Source organism: Ruditapes philippinarum, unplaced genomic scaffold (assembly GCF_026571515.1).
Source record: "Ruditapes philippinarum isolate M1 unplaced genomic scaffold, ASM2657151v2 ctg538_1_1_1_1, whole genome shotgun sequence".
Classification (NCBI taxonomy): Eukaryota; Metazoa; Mollusca; class Bivalvia; order Venerida; family Veneridae; genus Ruditapes; species Ruditapes philippinarum.
In genome coordinates, this window is record NW_026867197.1 from 69312 (window position 1) to 95428 (window position 26117).

At 36.7% G+C, this 26117-nt stretch overlaps 2 protein-coding genes and 1 long non-coding RNA gene across 3 annotated transcripts in view; all 3 read right to left on the minus strand.

Annotated features, from left to right (window-relative positions):
- Positions 1-11933, minus strand: part of LOC132735246 (uncharacterized) — a 31163-nt gene extending 19230 nt beyond the window's left edge. Inside the window, exon 1 of the mRNA XM_060722181.1 lies at positions 10317-11933. Within this exon, the coding sequence (XP_060578164.1) occupies positions 10317-10712 (396 nt within the window). The 5' untranslated portion in view covers positions 10713-11933. The remainder of the gene's footprint in view (positions 1-10316) is intronic.
- Positions 11934-18383: 6450 nt separating this feature from the next.
- Positions 18384-24879, minus strand: LOC132735244 (uncharacterized). The gene is made up of 3 exons (XR_009626428.1): positions 24746-24879; positions 19067-19236; positions 18384-18580 (listed from the first exon to the last, which is right to left on the minus strand). It is a non-coding gene; the product is annotated as an uncharacterized LOC132735244 (long non-coding RNA).
- On the minus strand, positions 20701-23691 carry LOC132735241 (serine/threonine-protein kinase rio2-like). The gene is made up of 2 exons (XM_060722172.1): positions 22657-23691; positions 20701-21646 (listed from the first exon to the last, which is right to left on the minus strand). Exons 1-2 carry the CDS (start codon positions 23449-23451, stop codon positions 21263-21265), a joined length of 1179 nt encoding a protein of 392 aa, XP_060578155.1. The 5' UTR covers positions 23452-23691; the 3' UTR covers positions 20701-21262.
- Positions 24880-26117: the final 1238 nt, after the last annotated feature.

Genomic DNA, 26117 nt, shown 5'->3' on the forward strand with positions numbered 1-26117 from the left:
GATCCATGTCTTTGCCTTATAATCAAGAATTTGTAACAGAGTTACCAACGTCCCCCGCCTCGAGGAAGTTTTATATGAAGCATAAAATTGCGCTATTTCAAAAGATTGAGGTATGGCTGTCAGGACTTTCATTCCAAAATTATGATCAATGCTAGATCTACAAATGCAACAATGAATTTATTAAAGAAATACTAGTAAAATGAAACACGGAATGTAAAATTCTATCATGTTAACCTTTGACCTCTAAGTGTGACCTTGACCTTAAAGGTAGGGGTGAAGAACTGGTGTTGTGTATGACATATCATCTAATTAATATTACTATTTGTGCTAAGTAATTTCAAAATCCCTTGAACTATGTAGAAGTTATAGATCGGACACAAAATATACCCTATAACAGACTATGTCAATCTTTGACCTCTAAGTGTGACCTTGGAGGTAGGGGGCCCATGTTTTGCACCTGACATATCATCTTATTATTGTGATTATTTGTGCAAGGTATTTTTAAAATCCCAGGTTATGGACTGGACACAAAATATACCCTATTTCAGAGTATGTAAATGTTTGACCCCTATGTGTGACCTTGACCTTGGAGGTAAGGACACATGTGTTATGCATGACATATTATCTTATCATTGTAACTATTTGTGCCAAGTATTTTCAAAATCCCTTGATCTATGAAGAAATTATAGACGGGGCACAAAATAAACCATATAACAGACTCTGTTAACCTTTGACCTCTAAGTGTGACCTTTACCTAGAAGGTAGGGGTGCAGGTGTTGTATCTGACATATTGTCTTATTATTGTGACTATTTGTGCCTAGTTATTTCAAAATCCTGAAGAAGTACAAAATATACCCTAAAACAGAATACGTAAACTTTTGACCTCTAAGTGTGACCTTGAACTTGGGAGGTAGGGATGCAGATATTGCGCATGACACATGGTCTTACTAATGTTACTATAGTGACTATTTGTGGCAAGTATTTACAAAATCCTTTGATCTATAAAAAAAATATGGAAGGACACAAAATATACCCTGTAATAGACTATGTTAATCTTTGACCTCCATGTGTGACCTTGACCTTGGAGGTAGGTGACCGGTTGTTGCGCATGACACATCGTCTCATTATTGTTAACAATTGTGGCAAGTATTTACAAAATCCCTTCGAAGATAAGAAAGTTATGGACCGGACACAACATATATCCTCAAATAGACAATATTGACCTTGAATGAGCAAGTGCGACCTTGACCCTGGAGGTAGGGGTCTGGTTGTTGGGCATGACACATTGACTTATTATAACAAACATTTGTGCCAAGTTATTTCAGATTCCTTTGATAAATGAAAAAGTTATGGAAGGACACAAAATATACCCTGTAATAGACTATGTTAATCTTTGACCTCCAAGTGTGACCTTGACCTTGGAGGTAGGTGACCGGTTGTTGCGCATGACACATCGTCTCATTGTTGTGAACAATTGTGGCAAGTATTTACAAAATCCCTTCAAAGATAAGAAAGTTATGGACCAGACACAACATATATCCTCAAATAGACAATATTAACCTTGAATGAGCAAGTGCGACCTTGACCCTGGAGGTAGGGGTCTGGTTGTTGGGCATGACACATTGACTTATTATAACAAACATTTGTGCCAAGTTATTCCAGATTCCTTTGATAAATGAAAAAGTTATGGACCGGACACAAAATATACCCTGTAATAGACTATGTTAATCTTTGACCTCCAAGTGTGACCTTGACCTTGAAGGTAGGTGACAGGTTGTTGCGCATGACACATCGTCTCATTATTGTGAACAATTGTGGCAAGTATTTACAAAATCCCTTCAAAGATAAGAAAGTTGTGGACCGGACACAACATATATCCTCAAATAGACAATATTGACCTTGAATGAGCAAGTGCGACCTTGACCCTGGAGGTAGGGGTCTGGTTGTTGGGCATGACACATTGACTTATTATAACAAACATTTGTGCCAAGTTATTTCAGATTCCTTTGATAAATGAAAAAGTTATGGACCAAACACAAAATATACCCTGTAAAAGACTATGTTAATATTTGACCTCCAAGTGTGACCTTGACCTTGGAGGTAAGTGACTGGTTGTTGCGCATGACACATCGTCTCATTATTGTGAACAATTGTGGCAAGTATTTACAAAATCCCTTCAAAGATAAGAAAGTTATGGACTGGACACGACATATACCATCAAATAGACAATGTTGACCTTGAATGAGCAAGTGCGACCTTGACCTTGGAGTTAGGGGTCTGGTTTTTGCGCATTACACATCGTCTTATTATAACAAACATTTGTGCCAAGTTATTTCAGATTCCTTTGATAAATGACAAAGTTATGGACCGGACACGAAAGTGTGACGGACGGACAGACGGACGGAGCCTATTACTATATCCCCCTTTTTTCTTCGAAAAGGCGGGGGACAATAAGACATTGGTGGCACATAGGCCACACTTTACAGGTCAATAATGTACTGACTGTCTTGGACAGTTGGAAGTCCTATATGATGAAATATTTTTTAAAATTTATGAACATTTTTTCGTCTGAATTTTATTATTATTTAGCAGGCTGGTGAAAATGCCCGATTGGGCTTAGGACATAAAAATCATATTTCTAGAAAAATAATAAAGAGATTTCTTTTAAACTTTGTTTATTGAGTATAATGTATAACATAAACAGAAAGAAAAATATTTGGTAACTCACTTTTGAGAGAATATTTCCCCTTTTTCATGTTTATATAACACATAATTTTCCAAGTCCTTAAAAAATATGTCACATATACAAAGTATAAAACAAAATAGGTTAAATAACTTCTTTATGATCCAATTCATTGTGCCAACACCTGTCTGAGCATACATTTCATGCAGTTTCAAAAGGTACAATGTATAATGTTCACTGTCAAAGAATTGTCAAAGTATTAATGCCAGAAACAGAATATTAAATCCAAATATATAGAATAAAGGTACTGGCGCAATAATTTTAAGCAAAATGAAGATGTTGGACACATTTCTTTTAAGAATTTTACATTGCAACATATTTTTTAAGGACTTCAAAAATTATGTGTCATATAAACATGCAAAAGGGGAAATTATTTTCACAAAAGTGACAGTTACCAAATATTTTTCTTTCTGTTTAACTTTATGTCATATATTATGCTCAATAAACAGACAATTAAAGTTTAAAAGAAATATCTTAATTATTTTTCTATTATGTCATAAGCCCAAATGGGCATTTTCACCAGCCTGTTTAGCAGATTGGAAAAATTGTATCATTTTAATAATGTTTGGGCCTCAAATGATGTTTGCAAATACACACTGACAGTATATGCAATTTTCCCAATGGAGATCATGAACAAAATTAAATTTGTAATATTCCAATTTTGTAAGTTTTAGCCTACTTGTAACACATAAAGCAAGCATCAGTTTATCAGTTTATAATAATATAGCCCTATAGAACATTCACAGGAACTTGAAATAAATTCTATCAATATTAATGATAATATCCAAAATATGCCCCCTATAAATAAACTTATACTAAAACTTATACTGTATAAGGGGTATATTTCGGATATTATCATTAATATTGATAGAATTTCAAGTTCCTTTGGAACATTAAAAGTAGATTTTTCAAGTACCTGTGTCCAAATTTTGGTTTGTCAGAAATTCAGGCTCCTGAATATATTTTTTCCTACTATAGAACTGTCGCGATTGATTATAAAGGGATTGACAATACAAACAATCGACTTACCTTCCACGTCTGGATCGTAGCCAAGCTAGGAATTGCCTAATTCTTCTTAGTTATTTTACACACAAATATGGCGCCCAACTGTCAGCCTAACACACTAGTTCCGGTTGGTCCGGAACCTTCCGTTAACTTCCGTCAACTCCCGTAACCAGTACCATACGGTACTACACTCCTCCCCGTCCTATTCTTTAGGAGGGGTCTGTGGCTCCAGGAAGTTAACCAAGCACTGACGCCTCTCTAGTCCAAGGGCAGACTAGAGCTTCCCGGTTCATACCGGTACTGGTACTTGACCATGATGCCAGAGGGCTGGACAACATGGCCTACTTGACTGAACCGTACCGATTTCAGCCAAGCCTCAAACCCAGACACTCAATGGCTGTCAGACACTTTAGGAACGCTAAGGAGTTGGGACTCCTCAGCTGACAAGCTGAACATGGCTTTCAGATTGTCTTCCTGGTGTCTTTCCAGCATGGATATCAATGACAGTAGACAGCGCCACTGCAACAAAACTGTCACAGCATTACCTTTTACCTTTGGGGTGAGATCTTTGGGCAAGGGTACCCTAAGAACCTCACAGAACTCCTTTGCTGCTTTCCTGTGATTACTGGTGCAAGTTTCCTGAGAAACCGGAACACCAGCACACTCCAGGTAAGTTACCAGGTCAAACAAAGTGCTATTACACCCCCAATAACCACCTGATCACCAGCTTCAAAGCACCAATCCTTCTGTTCGTAATGCTTTCACCTGTCAAACACATTTGGAATATGCCAGGGAGGTGGGCCTCCATAGCATGTCTCTGGGTAAGTTCCTCAATACATCCCGGCACTGGGCACCGAGATCCTTGCTGGCCACAAGGAATATCCTCTAAAATCTGTGCCAGCAACGGAACATCTACATTATCAGGAATGGCCCTGATATCAGATGTTCGGTCTCTAACGCAACCTATACTTACCTTCTCTTCCCCTCCACTGAAGATTTGGCCTTCAGAGAGGGACTGTTGACCATGCTCACCGACCTCATTGGCAAGGACCGGCTGGCCATCTGTATCTGATTGGTTTTCGTGAAAATCAATCCTGTAGATGACAGAAACCCTGGTACCCTGCTGGCCACCTAAACCGGAATCCGAAGACTCCACTGGTTTGGTTACCAACGGTACCACCTCATCTACATCTGTGAAGAACTTGACCCATTTGGTATGGGCCTTTTTACAATCTTCACATCCACCACAAGGCAACTGATCCAGCCGCGCACCAGCAATTCCACCTCGGCATGTCCCACTTTGCAGTGGTATTTTTGACATTGCGTCAGCATTGGAATGCTCGCGACTCACACGATGTCTCAACACCATGTTAAACTGGGACAGCTCTTCCAGCCATCTCCCCAGTTGCCCTTGTGGCTCCCTGAAATTCATCAACCACCTCAGACTTGAATGGTCAGTCCTGACCACAAATGGTCTTCCTAGCAAGTAGTGTCGGAACTGTTTGGTGAACCGAACTATTGCTAGCAGCTCTTTCCTGGTCATACAATAACCCTGTTGCTCCTTGGTAAGAGCACAGCTACCAAATGCAACAACTTTCTCTTGGCCCTCTTGCACCTGCAAGAGCTCTGCTCCAATCGAATCATTGGAAGCGACCGTATCCAAGATAAATTCATCATGTTGATTTGGCAACGCTAACACTGGAGGTTGCGTCAACAAGCACTTCAAAGTCCTGAATGACTCTGCTTGTTCTTCACCCCAGACAAAGTTGGCTTTGCCTGTGACGGCGTACAATGGGGCTGCTACCCTAGAGAAGTCCTTAACAAACACTCTATGATAGTTTACCAACCCAATAAACCTCTCTACCTGCTTGGCACTGTTTGGAACAGGCCAATCCTTCACCACTGCTATGTCATGTTCTGTCATAGCAATGCTGTCTTTGCCAACTTTACGGCCTAAAAACTCTACTTCTTGTTGGAAGAAGATACATTCCTTCGGCTTTAGCTTATGCCTCCGAAATCTCGAAAGAGCCTCCCGCAAGTTTGAGAGATGGTCCTCAAAATTGCATCCAAGCACGATGATGTCATCGAGAAATGCCAGGACTGTCTTCCATGTCAAACCTCTCAGGACTAAGTCCATTGCTCTGGCAAATGTGGCTGGGGCACCACACAAACCAAAGCCTTCTCTGATGTTCAACTGGAAGAATGCGGAGTTGGCATCCAATTTTGAAAACCAAACACTGCCAGCAAATGTGTCCATGCAATCATCGACTAAAGGCAAAGGATACACGTCTTTGACTGTAACCTTATTCAACGTCCTATAGTCTATGCAATAACGCACAGAGCCGTCATGTTTTCTTATCAAAACTGGAGCAGATGCCCATTTGGATGTGGCATCTTGTACACCCCCATCCTTCGGCATTCCCTGAGGCTGGGCCTCTTCTTCCCCTGCAAAGCATGTTGGCTTTCGCCTCATACCTTGCTTCACAAGCTTTGCCTCCTTGGTATCTATATCACGTTCCTTATCAGTGAAGTCGCCAAGGTCAAGTTCACCCTTGATGAAGACATCTTGGAACTCAATCAGCAATTGCGCTAATTGAATCCGTTGACCTTCATCAAGGCTGCCACAAGAGGTGTCATAGACCTCCTGCAGGTGTGGTGGTATTGGACCAACCGCACCTGATGTTTCAAACACTTTGCTGGGCAAAGATGTTTCAACATCACACTCATTCCTGACAACTTCACTGATGGCAAATGCCCTCCCTATCTCTGTTCCCCTCCTGACAAGGCGGTAGCTATCTGATGGATTAACAAGACACAACACAGGGGTGTTAGTGCCTTCATGTAACACTCGGGGAACCAGAAATTTCTTCTGGTTCACTGGTTCCACGATATAGCTATGCAGGGGAGAGTGTAACTTGCATTGGACTCTCGCCACAGAGTGTGGAGGGATAACCTGTCTCTTAGACACCGTGACCTTGGATACCAAGGGACTATCTGATGAATGGACATCTAGGGAGATGCGCATACCATCAAAGTAAAGCTCTGCCTTGCTCATGTCTAGCACAGATTTGCCAGGGTCACGAAGCAAATCAAAGCCCAACAGCATTTGTTGCTCAATGGGGGCAACAAACATGTTGACCTGGTACCACTGGTGACCAACCTTCAACTTAACCGGACCAGCTACAAAGGCTGCCATAGACAATTCCCTGCCAGCCGTTTGCAGCTTTACATCCCTTATCTTGGGGGGCTTGTGCTTCAGGGAATTGTAGACCTTATCAGAAATGATGGTCACCTGGGCAGCAGTATCTACCACTGCTGTTACTTGGACATCCCCTACTTGGACCCCCATGGTAAACTGGGAAGAGGAATTGACCTGACAAACAACAACAGGGTCTGGTTAGACTCCCCCCGTGCTTACTTGGCTGAAATTGGCAGCCAACCGGGATTTTTTAATTTTGCAGGTCTTGTCTGCAGACAGGGACGGGAAACGACCTACTTTTTCACCGTCCCATTCTAGTTTAACGACTTATGGTTGTCGTTAAGCTTAGGGCAATTTCTTTTAAAATGCCCTATTTCGCCACAATTGTAGCATCCGGTTGACCTGTGGGGTTGGGACAATTCTGACAAAAAGGTTTTTGTCAGTCTTTGCTCCAGGTCATTTAAGGCTTTGCTTAAGTCATCGGTTGACATAGGCTCTGCCTGCTGTTCCCGTGATGGCTGGGAAGCAACAGCAAAAACCTTTTCCGGCTTCTTCCGGTCACCATACATGGCCGCATACACCTGCTGGTACTGGCGTACCATTTGTATGGCTGCATGCACAGACTCAGGTTGCTGCATGCAAACATGGTGACCTGCCTCTTTGTCAACCATACCCTGACAGAATCTGTTCACTGTTTGGACAGTGACAAACTCCTCTGGCAGCTTCTTAAAAGCTCTATAACCTAGAGTGAGCACTCGGTCAGCCCACTCATCTAGGGACTCGGTTGTCTCTTGTGCTGCATTCTGAAAACTTACCTGTGCAGCAGCTGGCAACTCATGTTGGCCAAATCGGGCAGCCAACTTGCTAACCAGCCTCTTGTAGGTAAGCTGACCTTGTTCACAGACAAGCGCATAATACTCGAGCGCTTTACCATCTAAACAGCAGACAAGGCAGCTAACTTGTTCTTCATCAGTCCACTCGCCTTGTTGGACATAGCGAGTGAACTTTAAAAAGAACGGTTCCCAAGTACTCTTACCATCATATGATAAGTGTTCGGGAAAGGCAGATATCCAGTTACGAACCCTAGAACGCCTATGGGCAGATGGTGCCCTGGCGAACATAGAGTCATCACTGCAATCACTATCCACTACCTGGTCAAAACGTATGGTACGTTTAGGGGTGGTATAGTCTGGAAGTGGTAAGGTAGGGGGGTGTGTGGATTTTGACTTTTTGGCAGTAAAATCCGCAGGAGTCATCAACTTCAGATTTTTATCTGGAAAAATCTTGTCGTCTGTTGCAAGGGTGCAAACAGATGACCGTTGTTGCTGCTTGTGAGCGGCCAGAACATTGGTTGCCGCTTTAACCACCTTCACCATTTCCAACCAATCATGCGTACTTGGCTGAATATCGTCCTCCTCCTCGTCCGTGTCTACCTCCAAGCTAGACTGGCCTAGCTTGTCAGTATTCTCAGCTGACAGAGACATATTCTGTCTAAAGTCTATCATAGCAAGTATCTCAGGGGAGAACTTGCGACGACAGACGGCCTCTAAAATCTCCCTGGTTATATTACCAGAGCACTCCCTAACTGCAATGAGCGCCTTGGCTAGGCTTGCACCCACATTAGGAATTGCCTGTAGCCTTTCCTCAGACGCAAAGTTAATAGCAACCAAGGGTGGTTGCACAACCTCTGCTTCCTGAGAAAATATCTCGAACTTTCCCTTTATATTGATATTCTCCATAACAACGAAAAGATACTGAGAAATATTCAAGTTAAAATGTGTTTTAACCAAATAAATCTCAATATCTATCTTCTCCCCCTTTATATGGCAAAAGGGCTAAATGGGGTTTATCAAAATATAACAGTTACTGTACCAGTGGCAGCAGAACGAAAAGGAAATCCGAAAAATAAACAAATTCCAAAGAATTTGGTCCTTCCAGGCAACGTCTAACCTAAGCGGAATTTGAGGGCAAATTCCCGCTTAACTACGATTATTTACGTAGAAATTCTGGTTTAAATCGTTCAAGCAGATTGGCCCACTATGAACAAAACCAAGAATTCAGGTAGACTTCGTTCTATGAGTGCAGAATTTGAGGGCAAATTCGTACACAATCGGTAAAATTATGGACCTTTGGTAGCGTCTATCTTTCGGAACGGAATTCGTAAAAATTACCGCTGCCACCAATATAGAACTGTCGCGATTGATTATAAAGGGATTGACAATACAAACAATCGACTTACCTTCCACGTCTGGATCGTAGCCAAGCTAGGAATTGCCTAATTCTTCTTAGTTATTTTACACACAAATATGGCGCCCAACTGTCAGCCTAACACACTAGTTCCGGTTGGTCCGGAACCTTCCGTTAACTTCCGTCAACTCCCGTAACCAGTACCATACGGTACTACACTACTGAACTTGGTGTGGCCTTACAAGTTACACAGTGTTTTTATTTGGTTTACTATTACTCTTTCACATAATATGTTTGTATTATGAAATGGGCCTTCATATGCAACGTATGTATGTATAGGAGAATGAGGAATTTTGCAAATTTTTATAGCCTGTATACAAAATATAAAAATCACCTGTATCTGTACCAAAAAGAAGTTGCAAATGGCGGCGGCACGAAATACCCAAATATACCCAAATACACCCAAATATACCCAAATATTGCCCAAATATACCCAAATATAGCAATATTTATTTTTGTTTGTATAAAATATAGATTATAATGAGAAATAAATAAATATTTATAAAATGACATGACTAAGCCTGCTATAACTTTCATTCATTCCGTTGAAATGGGCAGTTAAGATGTTGTAAGAAAATAAAGTTGTGACATTTGCTTATCTACAATATCGCTTCTTTATGAATGCAATTTTAATTCAAGATATGATATTTGTTGTCTACACTTACATTTTTAAGGTGTAATTTTGTTGAAATTTCATATCATAATAGAGGAAGAAGTCCATGTTATTAAAAAAAAAGCTTTAATGGAGTACATATGCTGTATCTTGGTTCAAAACACAATGATAGGAAAATGTATATTTGGGTATGTTTGATTATATCTTAGTGAAAGTGTATATTGTATTCATGATTAAAACAGCACTTTTTTAGTATAAAACATTTATTTTTAGTATAATTGGACAATATTTGGGTATATTTAGGCAATATTTGGGTATATTTGGGCAATATTTGGGTATATTTGGGTATATTTGGGTATTTCGTGCTGCCCGCAAATGGCGTTAAAAAATGCAAGGGAGCTTATTTTAGTCCAAATGTGATTAAGAACTCCGCTATAATGAAATATTTAGGGTCAATCTATCAATAATGATTAACTAATTAATAAAAACTAGAATACAATTCTGAATACCTCGGATGCAGCTAGATGGTCCGTATCTATGCCTGTGTTTTGATCCACGGTACGCATTTTTGCACGGAATTTGTGCCTGTCCCCGATGGTATCAAGTCCAAGGCGGCTAAGTTCTGCGTCTGTTAACTTCGCAGCTGTTTGGTCATCAACGTTTTGATTTATGAAACCAATTAATAATGAAGAATGCCCAATTTCTGCAAGGGCTCGTGATAGGTGCACGTTCCCCGCCATCTTGTTTGCAGTAAGATGTTTTAAATACCCGAAGATATCCGAATGAACCCAACATAATTGTATGACCACCCAGCGCATTGTCAAATCCACCAATAGCATTAAGTAGACTAAGCGTAACAATTTCATCACACAACAACATGTTTTATTAACCAAGCATGATAACATTACTACCAAACAACAAACTGCCGCAGCTGAACATGAAAATAGTACGACATAACAACATATTGTTACAACTGAACACTATGATGTCAACACATACTCGTTAATTTAAATGACTGAATATAATGCCAGTTGTACACAACAGCATATCATTTTAACTGACCATAATGACATTTGACCGTACAGTATATCATCTGAACTTAACATAATGACAGTATCACACAACAGTTTGTGTTCACTACTGAACATAATGACCTCTGCACCGAACAGTATATCATCTTAACTTAACATAATGACGGTATCACACAACAGTTTGTGTTCACTACTGAACATAATGACCTCTGCACCGAACAGTATATCATCTTAACTTAACATAATGACGGTATCACACAACAGTTTGTGTTCACTACTGAACATAATGACCTTTGCACTTAACAGTTTATCATCTTAACTTAACATAATGACGGTATCACACAACAGTTTGTGTTCACTACTGAACACAATGACCTCTGAACCGAACAGTATATCTTCTGAACTTAACATAATGACAGTATCACACAACAGTTTGAGTTCACTACTGAACATAATGACCTCTGCACCGAACATTATATCATCTGAACTGAACATAATGATAGTACCAAGAAACAGTTCTTTTTAGTAACTGAACATAACGACCTTTGCACCGAACAACACATTGACTTGACTGAAGAAGATATAATCAGCACACAATATAATGATAGTACCATTTAACTGTTCTATTTCACGACTGAACAGAATGAATAAAGCACCCAACAGCATATCATTGCAACTGAACATAATGAAAGTATCACCAAATAATACACTGCCTCAACCAAACAAAATGATAGTACCACTCAATTGTTTATTTTAATGGTTGAACATAATGAGAATGGCACCAATCACCATTATTATAACCGAAAATAATGACTGTCACACCTCACATTATATCTTTTTTACTCTACATAATTGTGTTACAACATGCCTGTTTGTTTCAAGAACTGAACAAAACAACTAATGCACCCGACACTACATTGACTTGGCTGAAGAAAATGTAATCAGCACACAACATAACACTTCAATAACTGAGCACATTGGGATTTCCACCCAACATATTCGGATTTCCTCCCAACATATTGTATCTCAGACTCAACAGAACGACATTCAACCAGGCATATCATTCAATCTTAACATAAGACAGTCCAGGCGTTCCATACACTTCCGGACCATGATTGAGTAGTCTGTGGCTGCTTGCAATTGTGTCACGCGCTTTTTCCCACATAATAATAAAAAACCGTTTGTATAGTATTGCTCTTTTGTTACCATTTGGAAACAAAACACATTTCTATGCACTAATTATGTGTGCAATTAGTCGTTAATAGTCCATGATGGTTATTATTAACAACAGTAACCGCAGTTCCCATAACGTTTCCTTGAAATCCAGTCTGCAATTACCGAAAAGTAGCTCAAAATGAATAATGCTCTGTATACAGAACCATAATTATTCAGGAGCCATAACTCTATGTTAAAAAGTCGGACAATATCCCTCCCAGTTCAATCGGCGGAGGATAATAATATGACATACTTTAAAGTTTTCATATCTTCAAGATTCCATGCCAGCCAGATGTCAAGTTCACACATCTCAAATATTTTAATATCATTATTATGCTCATTATCATTATTATGACGTTCTACCAACGTTGTTACAGTAGGACAGCAAAAACGTCTATTTAATTTCATATAAATACATCGGTAATGCTAACGCAGAATTACGGATAGTATAATTCACAATTATTGTATTATGCTAATACATTGTATATAATATATAATAAAGCTCATGCGATGTGTATGCATACATTTATATGCATGTGTATGCAATTCGTTATGGTCGCACCAAATTGCTAGATATGCATAATTATTCTTTAATACCTATGTTACTATATATAGTAACACAAATTAGGGCAATTTAGGGCTATTATGGCAAGATGTAGGTCATAAGGCAATTTTGGCCGCCTTGCTACTTGGCATTATTTTTCCATATTGGGCGAGTGAATGAGCGCACGAGCAGAATGACGTAATCACAACTATCATGGCTGCTGACGTTGAACGAACTATAGTCACTAAAGTCTTGCAAACAATGTTTTTTAAAGTTTAAATGATATAGGCCCTAATTGATCACAGCCAGCAAAGCTTATCACTGAAGATTTATAAACTCAAGACAATACTGTAGATCTACATGACCTTCAGAAATTCCAAAAATGATTTTAGATTGACTGAACGAAAAGGTCGGAACGTTCGAGACCTAGACAGTCTCAGAAACCGTTCTTGAAGGCACAAAACTTCATAACAAGAGCTGTCACAGGAGACAGCGAAGCTCGACTATTAAAATACTGGACACAGTAAGGAGGACACAACTATGAAAGAAAAATCAATTATGTATAATTATGTATTAAGATATAGTAAAAAAATAACATTTGTTAACATAAATTCCAAGATCAAGGGGAATAATTCTAGAAATAGTCATGCTAGAGTTATGGACCTTGCCACACAACATTTGTGTAATGATAAGAAATATATATTTGAAGTTTGAAGTAGATACCTTAAAAAATAAAGAACAAACACATATTGGTTATTAAACTAACCATTATTTACTTTATTTTTAGCCAATAAATAATTATACCTTTAAATTGTATGGGGTCTAAACAAATTAATTGTATACTGTCTGAATTGTATACATACCAGTCTCTCACAACGCATTGCTCACCCCAAATGAGGGTAAAATAACTCTGACATAAAGAAGTCGGCGTAGGGATGACAGTTTTATTTAATAAAACACAATATCGTTCATTGCTTTCAATGGATCATTGTTTTTCAGAGTTTAATATTGCAAGTGCAAAATTGATAGTTCCACTGTGTTACTATGTATTCAAATATTCAAAACTACTTTCACTTTCGGTTTTAATTTAAACTAACAATTGACGAAATACGAGTGTTGAACGAAACTGGGTTTGTAAAACCAATGAAGGATTGTCAGAAGGAGTGTTTTGCGCATGTTTTGAGTAAAAATGATGTAAAGGCTATTACACCAACAGAGTATGGAAAAAGTTTAATTTTTCAAGTGGCCCCATTTCCGTTTTGTTCTATCACTTCGGTGTTAAAGCTGCCATGTAAAAGTAGTGCGTTCCATCATGCTTAGAGTGGTTTCACACAGGTCAGTAAGACCGGTGTACACAATGTACTGTCTGCACTTATGCGACAGAAAAAATATCAGAAAAAAGGAATTTAGTATTACTATGAGTATTTATTAAAGAAATTGTATTTCAAATATATTTAAATAGTATTATTGAAAGTCATTTTGTATGACAGACACACAAATCTAGTGCTCTGCATAATAAATGTAAGAAGAGACAAATAAGATAAGGATATTTTTGCAAATTATTGCACTTCATATAATTTTTATTGCATTATTTTTAAGATGGACATGTGTCACTGTCAAGCAAATGAAGATAAACATCACAGTCGGTGGGAATCTCCAGTTTCCAGATGTAGTGATCATAACTGTATAGGCACCATGAACACTTTGGACTAGTTGGAATATTTTAGAGAGCTAGTCTGAGTTGAATCCCCAGTCAATAGTAATGGCCAGTCATGGACATTGTGTTGAAGGAAAATGTTAAAGCTCGGATTTCCCGCTTAACCAATCATTACTTTACCTTATATTCAGTGCGGTAATGTAGGAAATGGTTACTTTCTGGAACGGAGCTGTCAATTACTTTTATTTTTTTAGCTTGTTAGCGTTATCGTCAGACAGATGAGAAGTAAAGACTTCGCAGTTTGACTGTATACAATTTGCTTTAAAGAAAGTATGTCGAAATTTTAAAAGTTATTCGTTGATTTTGTAGAAATTGACCAGAATTTACCTATGTTTACACGCATCGTTTGGACGTCGAAAACGACGTGCAATGACATTTCAGTGAAATTTGGAAACTTGCTCGTATTTTGGAGCATTTTGAAGGATTTCGATGAAGTAAAAAGTGTTTATAATAGGATACATTATTCCTAGAGACAACCACAAAGATAAAATAGTGATCTGGTGTATTTTTACAAAACAGTCTCTGTTTGTTTTGCATGATAGTTTTCTCTCGTAAGGGACCTTTATTCTTTATATATAGTATTATGAGCGTACATGGGTAAATTAATTGTGTCTAGTGCCTGTGGTTTTAACATGTATCTTAGCTTGTCTGGTTTAATGAAAAGTAATAAACCTGAGAAATGAAACTATGAGAATAAAATTGTTGTTTTAGTCCCCTTCTGTTTTCACTGAGGGGACTAAAGGCTGACCCCTTTCTGTATGTCAATGAAAGCTGAATTTTGATATTACTTAAAAGGTACAAAAGCAAGGTTCATCATACTGGTATCTGATATAGAACTATACAGAGATTTAGCATGTTATTATAATTTATGCTCCTGAAAGGGAGAGAATATAGTTGCGGTCTTAACCATCTGTCAGTCTGGACTCAAGTAATATTATGGATAAATATCTGTGTTCGTTCCATACAGACTTGTACTTTTGGGGAAAAAGGTTGCTCATGGGAGAAAAATATGTTCTTTATGATGTTTTTGAGGTTTTAGTTGATAAAGGAAAAAATACACGGTCTTAACTTAGGAAGACATTAGTCCTTCACACTCTTGTCCGGAATATGAATATAACTAGATATGTATTGAAGGGATTTCATGTAAACTTCACAAAGTGATAGAGACTTTTAAGAGAAAGTGCAATGTTCAAGAAACATAACTCTACCTTGCTTCATGTTTTAATTATCTCCCTTAAGTTTAAAATGCTTATTCCAAACTATCACTGAATCTACATCAACTTGAACGACTCGAATTTTCAAAAGTGTCAAAGAACCATAACTCCATTCCTTAGTTTTTAGCTTTTGTGATCGCTTTTCGTCCGGCGTCCGTCCGTAAAATTTTACTTTAAATGACATCTCCTCATAAACCACTGAGCCAATTTCATCCAAACTTCACAAGAATGTTCCCTTGGCTGTCACCTTTAAAAATTGTGCAAAGAATTTAATTCCATGCTGAAATCTGGTTGTCATGACAACCAAAAGAAAAAAACTTTAAATATCATCTTTCAAAAAACCCTTATAGCTAGGGCTAAGATATTTGGCTTGAAACATCGTCTAGTGAGTGTCTACCAAGTTTGTTTAACTAAAAGCCCTGGGGTCAAAATTGGCCCTGCCCCAGGGGTCATTGATTTTCCCTATGTGCATATAGTAAACACTTTAAAAAATCTTCTTTTAAAGAACCCAAAGAGCTAGAGCTAAGATATTCATCATGAAACATCATCTAATGAGTGTTTTCCAAGTTTGTTCAAATAAAAGGCCCGGGGTCAAAATTTGCCCCGACCCAGGGGTTCATTAATTTTCCCTTTATGCATATGGTAAAAACTTTAAAAAAATCTTCTTTTAAAGAACTAAAAGAGCTAGAGCTAAGATATTTAGCATGAAACATGTTCTAATAGGTGTCTACCAAGTTTGTTCAAATAAAAGCCCTGGGGTCAAAATTGGCCCCGCCCTGGGGGTCATTGTTTTTTTCTTATATGTGAATAGCAAAAACTTAAAAAATCTTCTTTGAAAGAACCCAAATAGCTAGAGCTTAGATATTAAGCATGAAATATCTTCTTGTGATTGTCTACAAAGATTTTTAAGCCCTGGGGTCAAATTGGCCCTGCCCCAGGGGGTCATTAATTTTCTTTAAATGCAAATAGTAACAACTTAAAAAATCTTCTTTTAAAAAACCCAAAGAGCTAGAGCTAAGATATTCAGCATGAAACATCTCCTAATGAGTGTTTACCAAGTTTGTTCAAATAAAAGTCCCAGGGTCAAAATTGGCCCTGCTCCAGGGGATCATTGGTTTTCCCTATACATGTATGCATATAGTAAAAGCTTCAAAAATCTTTTTTTAAAGAACTCAAAGAGCTAGGGCTTAAATATTCAGCATGAAACATGTTCTAATGGGTGTCTTCCATGTTTGATCTAATTAAAGCCCTCGGGTCAAAATTGGCCCCGCCCCAGGGGTCATTTATCTTCCTTATATGTGTATAGCAAAAACTTGAAAAATCTTCTTTGAAAAAACTCAAATAGCTAGAGTTTAGATAATTAGGTGAAACATTTTCTAGTGAGTGTCTACAAAGTTTGTTCAAATAAAAGCCCTGAGGTCAAAACTGGCCCTGCTCCAGGGTTGTCATTGTTTTTAACAGTATGTGTTAGTAAAAACTTAAAAAATCTTCTTTTAAAAAACCCAATAAGCTAGAGCTTAGATGTTTAGCATGAATCATCTTCTTATGGATGTCTACCAAGTTTGTTCAAATAAAAGCCCTTGGGTTAAAACTGGCCTTGCAGGGGATGGGGCTATATACAGGTGAGCAAATTCAGGGCCATCATGGCCCTCTTATTTAATTATCTACCTTTATTATATATGTACTTAATTATGCTTGTCCAGAGAAATACTGGAAAGAGTTGATGAAATTTGATTAAACTTTTACACAGCGAAAACAATCAAGTGAAAGAAAGTGTTTTGTCAAAGAACCCTAATTTTTTCTAGCTTAATTTTACAATTATCATCTCTTAAAATACATGTACAACAACATTTAGAATAATGGTTGTCTGGAGTAAATCTTTTCAATGATATCACACTCAAACTAAATACAGTTGTAGAGACTAGTTAGCAGAAGTCCTGTGTCAAATAACAGAAATTCTACATTACTTAGTTTTTTAATTATCTCCGTATATATTTCATGATACTGTTCAGAGAGAGGATTAAAATATTGAAGGAATTTGATTGAAACTTTATTAACTTTATACAGTGAAAGAGATTAGCATGAGAAGTGCAGTAAACAAAAGCCATTATAAGTTCTAATGACATGGTCACATTCATATAATGTGATGCAAAAAATATTGACCATTTGAGTGTTTACTTGATACTGATACAGAAAATTTGATATATATCACCATTGATTATTTTTTCATAGCTTTGTCTCACTTTATTATATCATGTGTTAAAAACATCGAGCTTGCAGATTCCTCTGGAAGCTCTATTTTCACTTGTTGCTCTTGTCAAAAAGGGCCAATAACGGTTTATGATGGACCTACAAGTACATGTAACCTAAATATTATATTTGAACATGTGTGTCATAGAATTATTGTATCAACTACTGTTCATTTACTGAATTGTGCACTTTATATTTATCAACCGGCAAGACCCTTCACTCATTGAATTATCTGCCCCGAAATAGAAAAAATAGTTATTTGATCCTTCATACGTCCCAACTGCAGTGCCTTCAGCACTTTGATTCATTTATGACGGTATCAATATCGTATGGTCGGGATAACGGACTGGCGAGGTATGAACCTATAGTCGTCTTGAAAAAAATAAGAATACATATGACTGCTATTTACTTCTAAACGCAGACATATCAAAAATGTGTTGAAGTTGCATGTAAGTAGTATGCACATGTATTATTTTCTTTATTTTTGTAAAGGACAAATGAAAGGATCAATACTTAACGGATGTGATGACGGACGGAAGGGATTTAAACCTATAATCGCCTCCAACGAACCTGGATGGGAAATGAAAATATGTATCATATTCAGTAATAAATTTATTATAATGGATAAATATATAAAGATTAATATACTATTTAAAGAAATCATTATGCAAGGTTTTACAAAAGAAATTCACTGTGTTAATGTTATTTAAAAAATTCCAACAAAGTCCAGGAAAGATCTGCAACACACAAAGACCTTGCTCAATGTTACGCCAGTATAAATTTCACGCATCATATGGCAATCCTGAAAAAGAAAATCCGGTTTTGAAAATCTCCAAAACTTTGTCGTTTCTTTATTCAAATCTAATATTAAAGAAAAAAATGAAATATTGGCGAATCGAGTGAAAATTCCGTATCATGTAAACAAGATTGGCGTTATGTTAAAGATTCCAACGTGTTTTAATCTAATTATCTAAACTATCGGTATCATTGGAACATTTTCGAAAAGAGCATAAGCAAGAAGTTAAGGGTGGTCCAAATACTTAAATACAATTTGCAGGAAGCTTGATTCCAGACAGGACGGAAATTATCTCATCGTGGAGTCAGGTATCAGACTGTTCGATATTCACCAAGCACTTTTGTTCAATTTCAAGAAAACTTGATAAAATTAGAATTTTAAGCTGATATAAGTTTTATTTTTAATTTTATGTTCATCACATTTATCTACCATATGACTGTGCTTTTATCTTATTTCTCGATACACCATGAGCAATGACAAAAAAAATCTGACCTTTTATAATTACAGGCACATACTAAAACCACATCTGGTAGGACAACACCTCGACTTCATGTCACATTGGGCGTCATCACTACACCGTGTGCCTTGGTCACACATGCTTAGTATTCCTCCTCTACCGAAAGTTGTCAATGGTGGACATTTTATTTCTTTTGGTACAGTGCCTAGATGTAACGATAGATTTAGTGCAACAACAACAAAAGCAATACATACATATATATACATTGTGACTTAATCAGTTATATTGTAATTTAATCAGTTATATAGTGATTTATTTAGTAATATTGTGGGTTACTCAGTTATATTGCGATTTAATCAGTTAAATTGTAGTTTAATCAGTTATATAGTGATTTAATCAGTTAAAATTGTCGTTTACTCAGTCATATTGTAATTTAATCAGTTATATCGTGATCTAATTAGTAATATTGTGGGTTACTCAGTTATATTGCGATTTAATCAGTTATATTGTAGTTTAATTTTTAATTTTTTTATTAAACAAAGATAAAAAAGTTCAAATGTTTGTTATTTTCCCCTAAAAATACAATGTAAAATAAAAATGTGTTTTGTGCATACCAACACTAGCAGGTTTTTTTTTTTTTTTTTTTTTTTTTGGGGGGGGGGGGGGAAGGGGGATGAATAAACGTTTGTATCAGGAATATAGTTGACAATTGAATAAACGATTAATACAGAAGAAGGTCTTTGGAAACTGGTGACCGTTGAAGACCGGAGAAGGTCGAACATAAAACAATTTTTTCTTTTTAGGAAATTATTAAATAGGCCTACCATTTTATGAATAATTCCGAGCAAAAAATAAATAAAGTAAACACACAAGTTTACGCAGAAAATATCTCTATTTATTATTGCAGATGCCACTACGAATATTTTAATTTTGTAGATTTTCAGTATAAACAATTTATTGTTCGTAAAATTTGAGATAGATATTAAAGAAACATTGATAATTTCAAACACATCATTCAAGTTGTTCCACCTTAAACGGTAAAATAATTATAGAAAATTAGAAATATCACGCAATAGTTTTTTGTTTGTTCTTAATTAGGTTTAATTCGGACTTATTCCCTACAGGTAAATCCGTAACGTACCGGTAAACGTTATTTAGCTAGGTTTTCTAAAAGGTCAATTAACCAATCATGTACGGTTTACAGATCACATGCTCCTCCATGTACCGAAAACAGGTAACGTGCTCCTCCATGCCTCAAAAGTTAAACGCGTACCAATACCCTGCGGTCTCCAGACCGCATGGAATAATTCACGATTATTATATGCCAATCTTTAATAAAGCTCACGCGATGTGTACGTACATACATATGCATGTATATGCAATTTGTTATGGTCGCACCAAACTGCTAGATATGCATAATAATTATACATTTAGTAGGTAACGCCGGCAGTTGGAAAATTTTCAGACATTTTCAGATATTTGTAAAGTACATCACTTTTCGTGATAATTTGTATGATACCGGTTTAACGTCGCCATAGTTGACCTGACTGTTGCGTAACTCTGTAGTAATAACCCCAAAGGAGCAGTAATTTTGAACCGTTTTAGTTAGATAATACGGGAGCAAATCTAAATTGTATTGGACAAACATGTCAAAAAATAACTCTTTAGATGCTAAGATACATGTATTTTGTTAAGCAGCATATGTTAAGTTATCAAATCAAAGGAAAACAATGTGTGATTCATTATATAGGTTAATATCTGAAATTTTCTGGGGGATTGTTTAAAAAAACGTGTATTCTAAAAATTCGCATCTGAAAATACACAGAAGTCACCATTAAATACACATATGAGCCGCGTCATGACAAAACCAACATAATGGGTTTGCGACCAGCACGGACCTGCTTTCGATGCACTTGATACCATGTTACAAATATCGTAAGATATCTATTACATAAAATAAAATAACTGTGTTTATTATTTCATAAAATAAAATTGTATGAACTTTTTGTTTAGTTTTTTTTTGCTTTGATACTGCAAACAACAACAAAAATACATGTGCCTGTTATATTATATTACATGACATTACATGTTGACAAAAAGTATAAAACGGGCAGCCGACTGTAAACAGTCTAGACAATCACGAAGGAGGAGCAGGCTGGATTTGATCTAAATAAGAGGAAAAATGGAAATGTTACCGCCACTTGAGATCGGAAAAGAAACAAAAATATCTTTTACAATTCGTCATGCCTGGATGATTTCTTGATTATTTTTCTGAAGCATTTTATATCATGTTCGTCAATGGTAATGCTATCGTCTTTTGATGCATCTTCATTATTATCAGATTTTTCCTCGTCAGAATTGTCTGATTCTGGTTCAACAACCTTATCATCCACCGTTGGTGCATTTGAATCCCCAATTTCTCCGTCCTTCTTTGCATCTTTTTTCTTTCCGTCATCATCATCTTCGTCGTGGTCAACATCATCGTCGTCGTCGTCGTCAGCCTCATCTTTTTCTCTTTGAAGTTTTATTTGTTCAATCTTGTTATTCAGTTTTTGTATTCTGTTTTCACATTCCGAGCCTTGTTGACTGTAGAATTCAATGACTTTTTCCACTATCTGATACAAACAGAAAAGTTTATAATATCTTATATTTTCCATGATGAGATTTCTGTTGATAAAATTGTTATGATATTTATAATATTTTCATAGAAATATTTTTCTTTTTCAAATTCGTCAATAATGTATGACAAAAGGCGTATTTCATAGTTATTTTTCATACTGAATGACATATGAGCCGCGTCACGACAAAACCAACGTAATGCGTTTGCGACCAACATGAATACAGACCAAAAAGCGCATCCGCGCAGTCTGATCAGGATCCATGCTGTTCGCTATCAGTTTTTCAACTTGTTATAGGGTTTCTAAGCGAACAGCATAGATCCTGATCAGACTGCGTCGATGCGCAGGCGCAGGCTGGTCTCGCAAACGCATAACGTTGGTTTTGTCGTGACGCGGCTCATATTTTGACTTAGTTATTTAAACATTTGGGCAATCAGGAATATGAAGAGGCATAAATTATATCTTGCTGGATCAACAGTTATATTGGAAACTTTAACGATAACCATCGTCTGTATTTTAAATAGAGGTTATACAATTGTATTTAGTGAGATTTCTTCATAAATTGACAACAGCCGTGTATATAAAACTGCATGCATATATAAACGTCGCGATTATTCAATGAAAAGCGACGTTACAAATACGACAAGTGTAGTTACACGTGCTGTAAACACGGCTGCTGTAAATCCATTAAAATTTTTTATATTTCCTCTTATTAAGGAATGTATATATATACAGTATGTCTGCACATATTTTTTTCTTAGAAATGATGCCTCCTGTGTTATAAATTCGTCATAAATATTTCTGACAGGTTATATGGCCATAATTATACGGTTGTATGCAATATAACCCTCGCATAGCCTCGCAAATCTCAAACAACCGTTTATTTCATATATGGCCATGTAACTTGTCAAAAATCGTTTAAATTAATTTTTAAAAACGTTTTAATAAATAACATAAATGTCCCAATTATCCTATGAAAATCGGTGTTTCAAATATTGAAAACATACCTGTGTTTTGTTCCTCATTAAAGCCCAATATTGATCTACCCTTCTCACTGCCGCCTCATAGAACTGCACGGCTATACTTGTATTGTCAACGCTAACATACTCTGCCAGGTGCAGACATTCTTCCGCATTTAGAGCAGACGATTTACTTCCGGACAATTTCCCAGATACCAAGTCAGAGAAATTAGGCAGGGCTTCCTTCTGTATTTGAATGAGATCGCTCATACTTTTGTACAAGTGTCCAACTTTTAAACTCCTTTCATCAGATTTCAGTTCGTTGTAAACTTTCAACTTTTCGGGATTTTCAATATCTTTATGGAAACGGAAAGAAGCGTTTATGTGCTCGACAATCTGGTCCATCACAACTGTGTTGTTACGAATAAAGCGGAATCTGTCGAAAGGGTTCGTATAATCAAACGAACCATCTTTTAAAGCGGTTGATGCATACTCAAGTATCATTATATGATTAACCATTATTGAAAGATTTCGCTGAATTTTGTCCGTTAGGGGCACTGTTATTTTACCGCTTTTTGTCTTCATTGTCATTTTGTCGTATATCATAAAATGCTTCGCATAGAAAATCAAAACGTCTGATACTTTAGTATATAGGTTTGAACTGTTGATAAATTTAACCGATTCTTTGAACTCCTTGTTAGACAAATCAATGACGTCATCATGCATCCGCGCCGATTCCTCACCAACTTCCGCCTGCGTTGCGTTTGTCCCATTTATTTCGGGACAGTAAGAATAAAATATGTAAGTTGTCACTAGAAGGCCAACACATTTTAATCCTCGCATAATCAAATCACAAACAAATAAACGAAGAAATGTCGTCTGCTTTATTTTCCCAGAACTATTTTTATTTCCCGTTGCCAAAGTTTTTATTTATAGAAACGTTCCTTTAATGTAATTACGTCTAGCATTTCAAGGTAATTTAACTAAAAAAAAGTTTATTTTATTGTTTTATGAAAAGATGCTTATTGTATTACACTGAAATAGTACGTTACTTAATGTACGTACGTCATCAGTTTATCCAAATACATAAATATATTTGAACAATTCATTGAATTTCAAATGCCACGTGACGAAAAACGAAATGTCATTATGATAAAATAATGTTTTAATTATAAGGTTAAGATTTCTATAAAGATAAAAACAATTTTTATTGTCTTCACTCCAATATTTATATGAATGTTTCACTATCGGGTGATCTACAATTAATTTGTGAAGAGGAAAAAATACAAATGTCTTCAGGGCCTTAATTTTATTAAACAAACTACCAATCACTGTGATTTTTATAAACATTTGTATTTTTCTATCAATAATACGAGTATTTCTCATAACCTTATTTAATATTAATTCATCAGAAGATTACTATATATTTGTTGATACAGTAACCTCATATAATGCATTAAATGATCTGTCTTTGTTGATACGATAAACTCACAATGCATTAAATGATCCGTCTTTGTTGATACGATAACCTCATAATGCATTAAATGATCCGTCTTTGTTGATACGATAACCTCACAATGCATTTTATGATCTGTCTTTGTTGATACGATAACCTCATAATGCATTAAATGATCTGTCTTTATTGATACGATAAACTCACAATGCATTAAATGATCTGTCTTTGTTGATACGATAACCTCACAATGCATTAAATGATCTGTCTTTGTTGATACGATAAACTCACAATGCATTAAATGATCTGTCTTTATTGATACGATAAACTCACAATGCATTAAATGATCTGTCTTTGTTGATACGATATACTCACAATGCACTAAATGAGCTGTCTTTGTGATACGATAACCTATATATGTGTATCAAATTAACCAGATGCATTATGAAACTTAATTGCCATAAATAGTTCTATGGTTGTGAGGTTTTACATTGGTAGGAAAATATTATGATATACCGGTGTTACATTTTTGGAAGTCTAGATTTCGGAATACGCAACCGGCGTCCTGGTGACAAATATTTTAGTTTTCTAGAAAAAATTAGTAAAGAAGTTCAACTCCTATTGAAAATAAAAATGTTTTGTAAAATCTAACCTCTTTAAATGAAAAAAAAAATCAAAACCTACCAGTTTTACTCCCATCAGGCATCGACTCTGTGTCAGCCACAGACAGCATCAAAATCACACAAAATATTATCAACATGACTTGAGATGAAATACTTGTGCACTGTTTCGACGTTATAAATCTACCTTTTGCAGCTACTGCTCGTATCGAAATGGTAAGAGTGTTTATATACTGTGTAAGGGTGCATGTATGCACAATGATACCAGTGGCGTAGCTGCAATACGCAAAAGAGGTAAAAAAAAATGTGATCGTTTGAATGAGAACACAATGTAAAAACTCAGTTATGGAAAGAACACACCGTATTTTTGTTTTTTATTATATGTACTATATCTACATAAAATCATTCATTTTTATAAATATATAAAAAACGGTCTCTGATTTGTAATTAACGTAATCAACTTCTTTTGTGATAAGCCTCATATGTAAAATAAATACCGGCACTTTCTGTACAAGGTCCGATTGAAGTTTTTCATTTTTTAAAAGAATCAATGCTAGACTATTTCGGTGTATTTTAACAAGGAAAATACGCCCGTGTCAGAGATGTGGGAATTATAGACATTTTATATCTTAAATCTCGCCCAGCGCCCCCGCTAATTAGCGTGTTTTCGCCCCGCGCCCCTCTGTTGTATTTCTTAAATCTCTTCTCGCTACCCCGCTTCGCGAAGTTTTATTTCTTAATTTTCGTCTCCCGGTGTTTCAGTTGTGTCATGCGCGTTACAAAGATATTGTTTTTTCAATATGTCGGATAATTTATACAATTTCATGACCATAAAATATCACATAAATATGGTTTAAATTCTCAAAAAAATGCATTCACTTTGAAAGACTTTATCATAATTATTAAACTATTTCAGTATTAAAATAAGCACCATCCAGTTAAGAAAATTGGCCAGTTAAGAAAATTGGCCAGAATGCATTGATATGCAACAAGATAGTGCCCAGAGCATATCATTTAAGATATAAAAACTTCGCCCCACGAGGTCGCGGGACGAGAATTAACAATTAAAATGGCGGGGGCGCGGGCCGAAAACACGCTAATAAGCGGGGGCGCGGGACGAGATTTAAGAAATAAAACAGCGGGGGCGCGGGGCGAAAACACGCTAATTAGCGGGGGCGCAGGGCGAGATTAACGGAAAAAAACTTCGCCCGCGGGGTCGCGGGACGAGATTCAATAAATAAAACGGCGGGGACGAGGAGCGAAAACACGCTAATTATCGGGGATGTCAAACGATGTTTAATAACTGTATAAAACGGCGGGAGCGCGGAGCGAAAACACAATAATTAGCGGGGGCGCGGGGCGAAAACACGAGATTTTAACTATAAAAATGGCGGGAGTGCGGAGCGACAACACGCTAATTAGCGGGGGCACGAAGC

What these genes read in the sequence shown, in the direction of transcription:
- LOC132735241 (XM_060722172.1), bottom strand. Translation starts at nt 23,451, where the DNA reads ATGCGAGGATTAAAATGTGTTGGCCTTCTAGTGACAACTTACATATTT. An exon ending in TAATGAGGAACAAAACACAG is followed by an intron (nt 21,647 to 22,656) that starts GTATGTTTTCAA and finishes TGTTTGTATCAG; the next exon opens with ATAGTGGAAAAAGTCATTGA.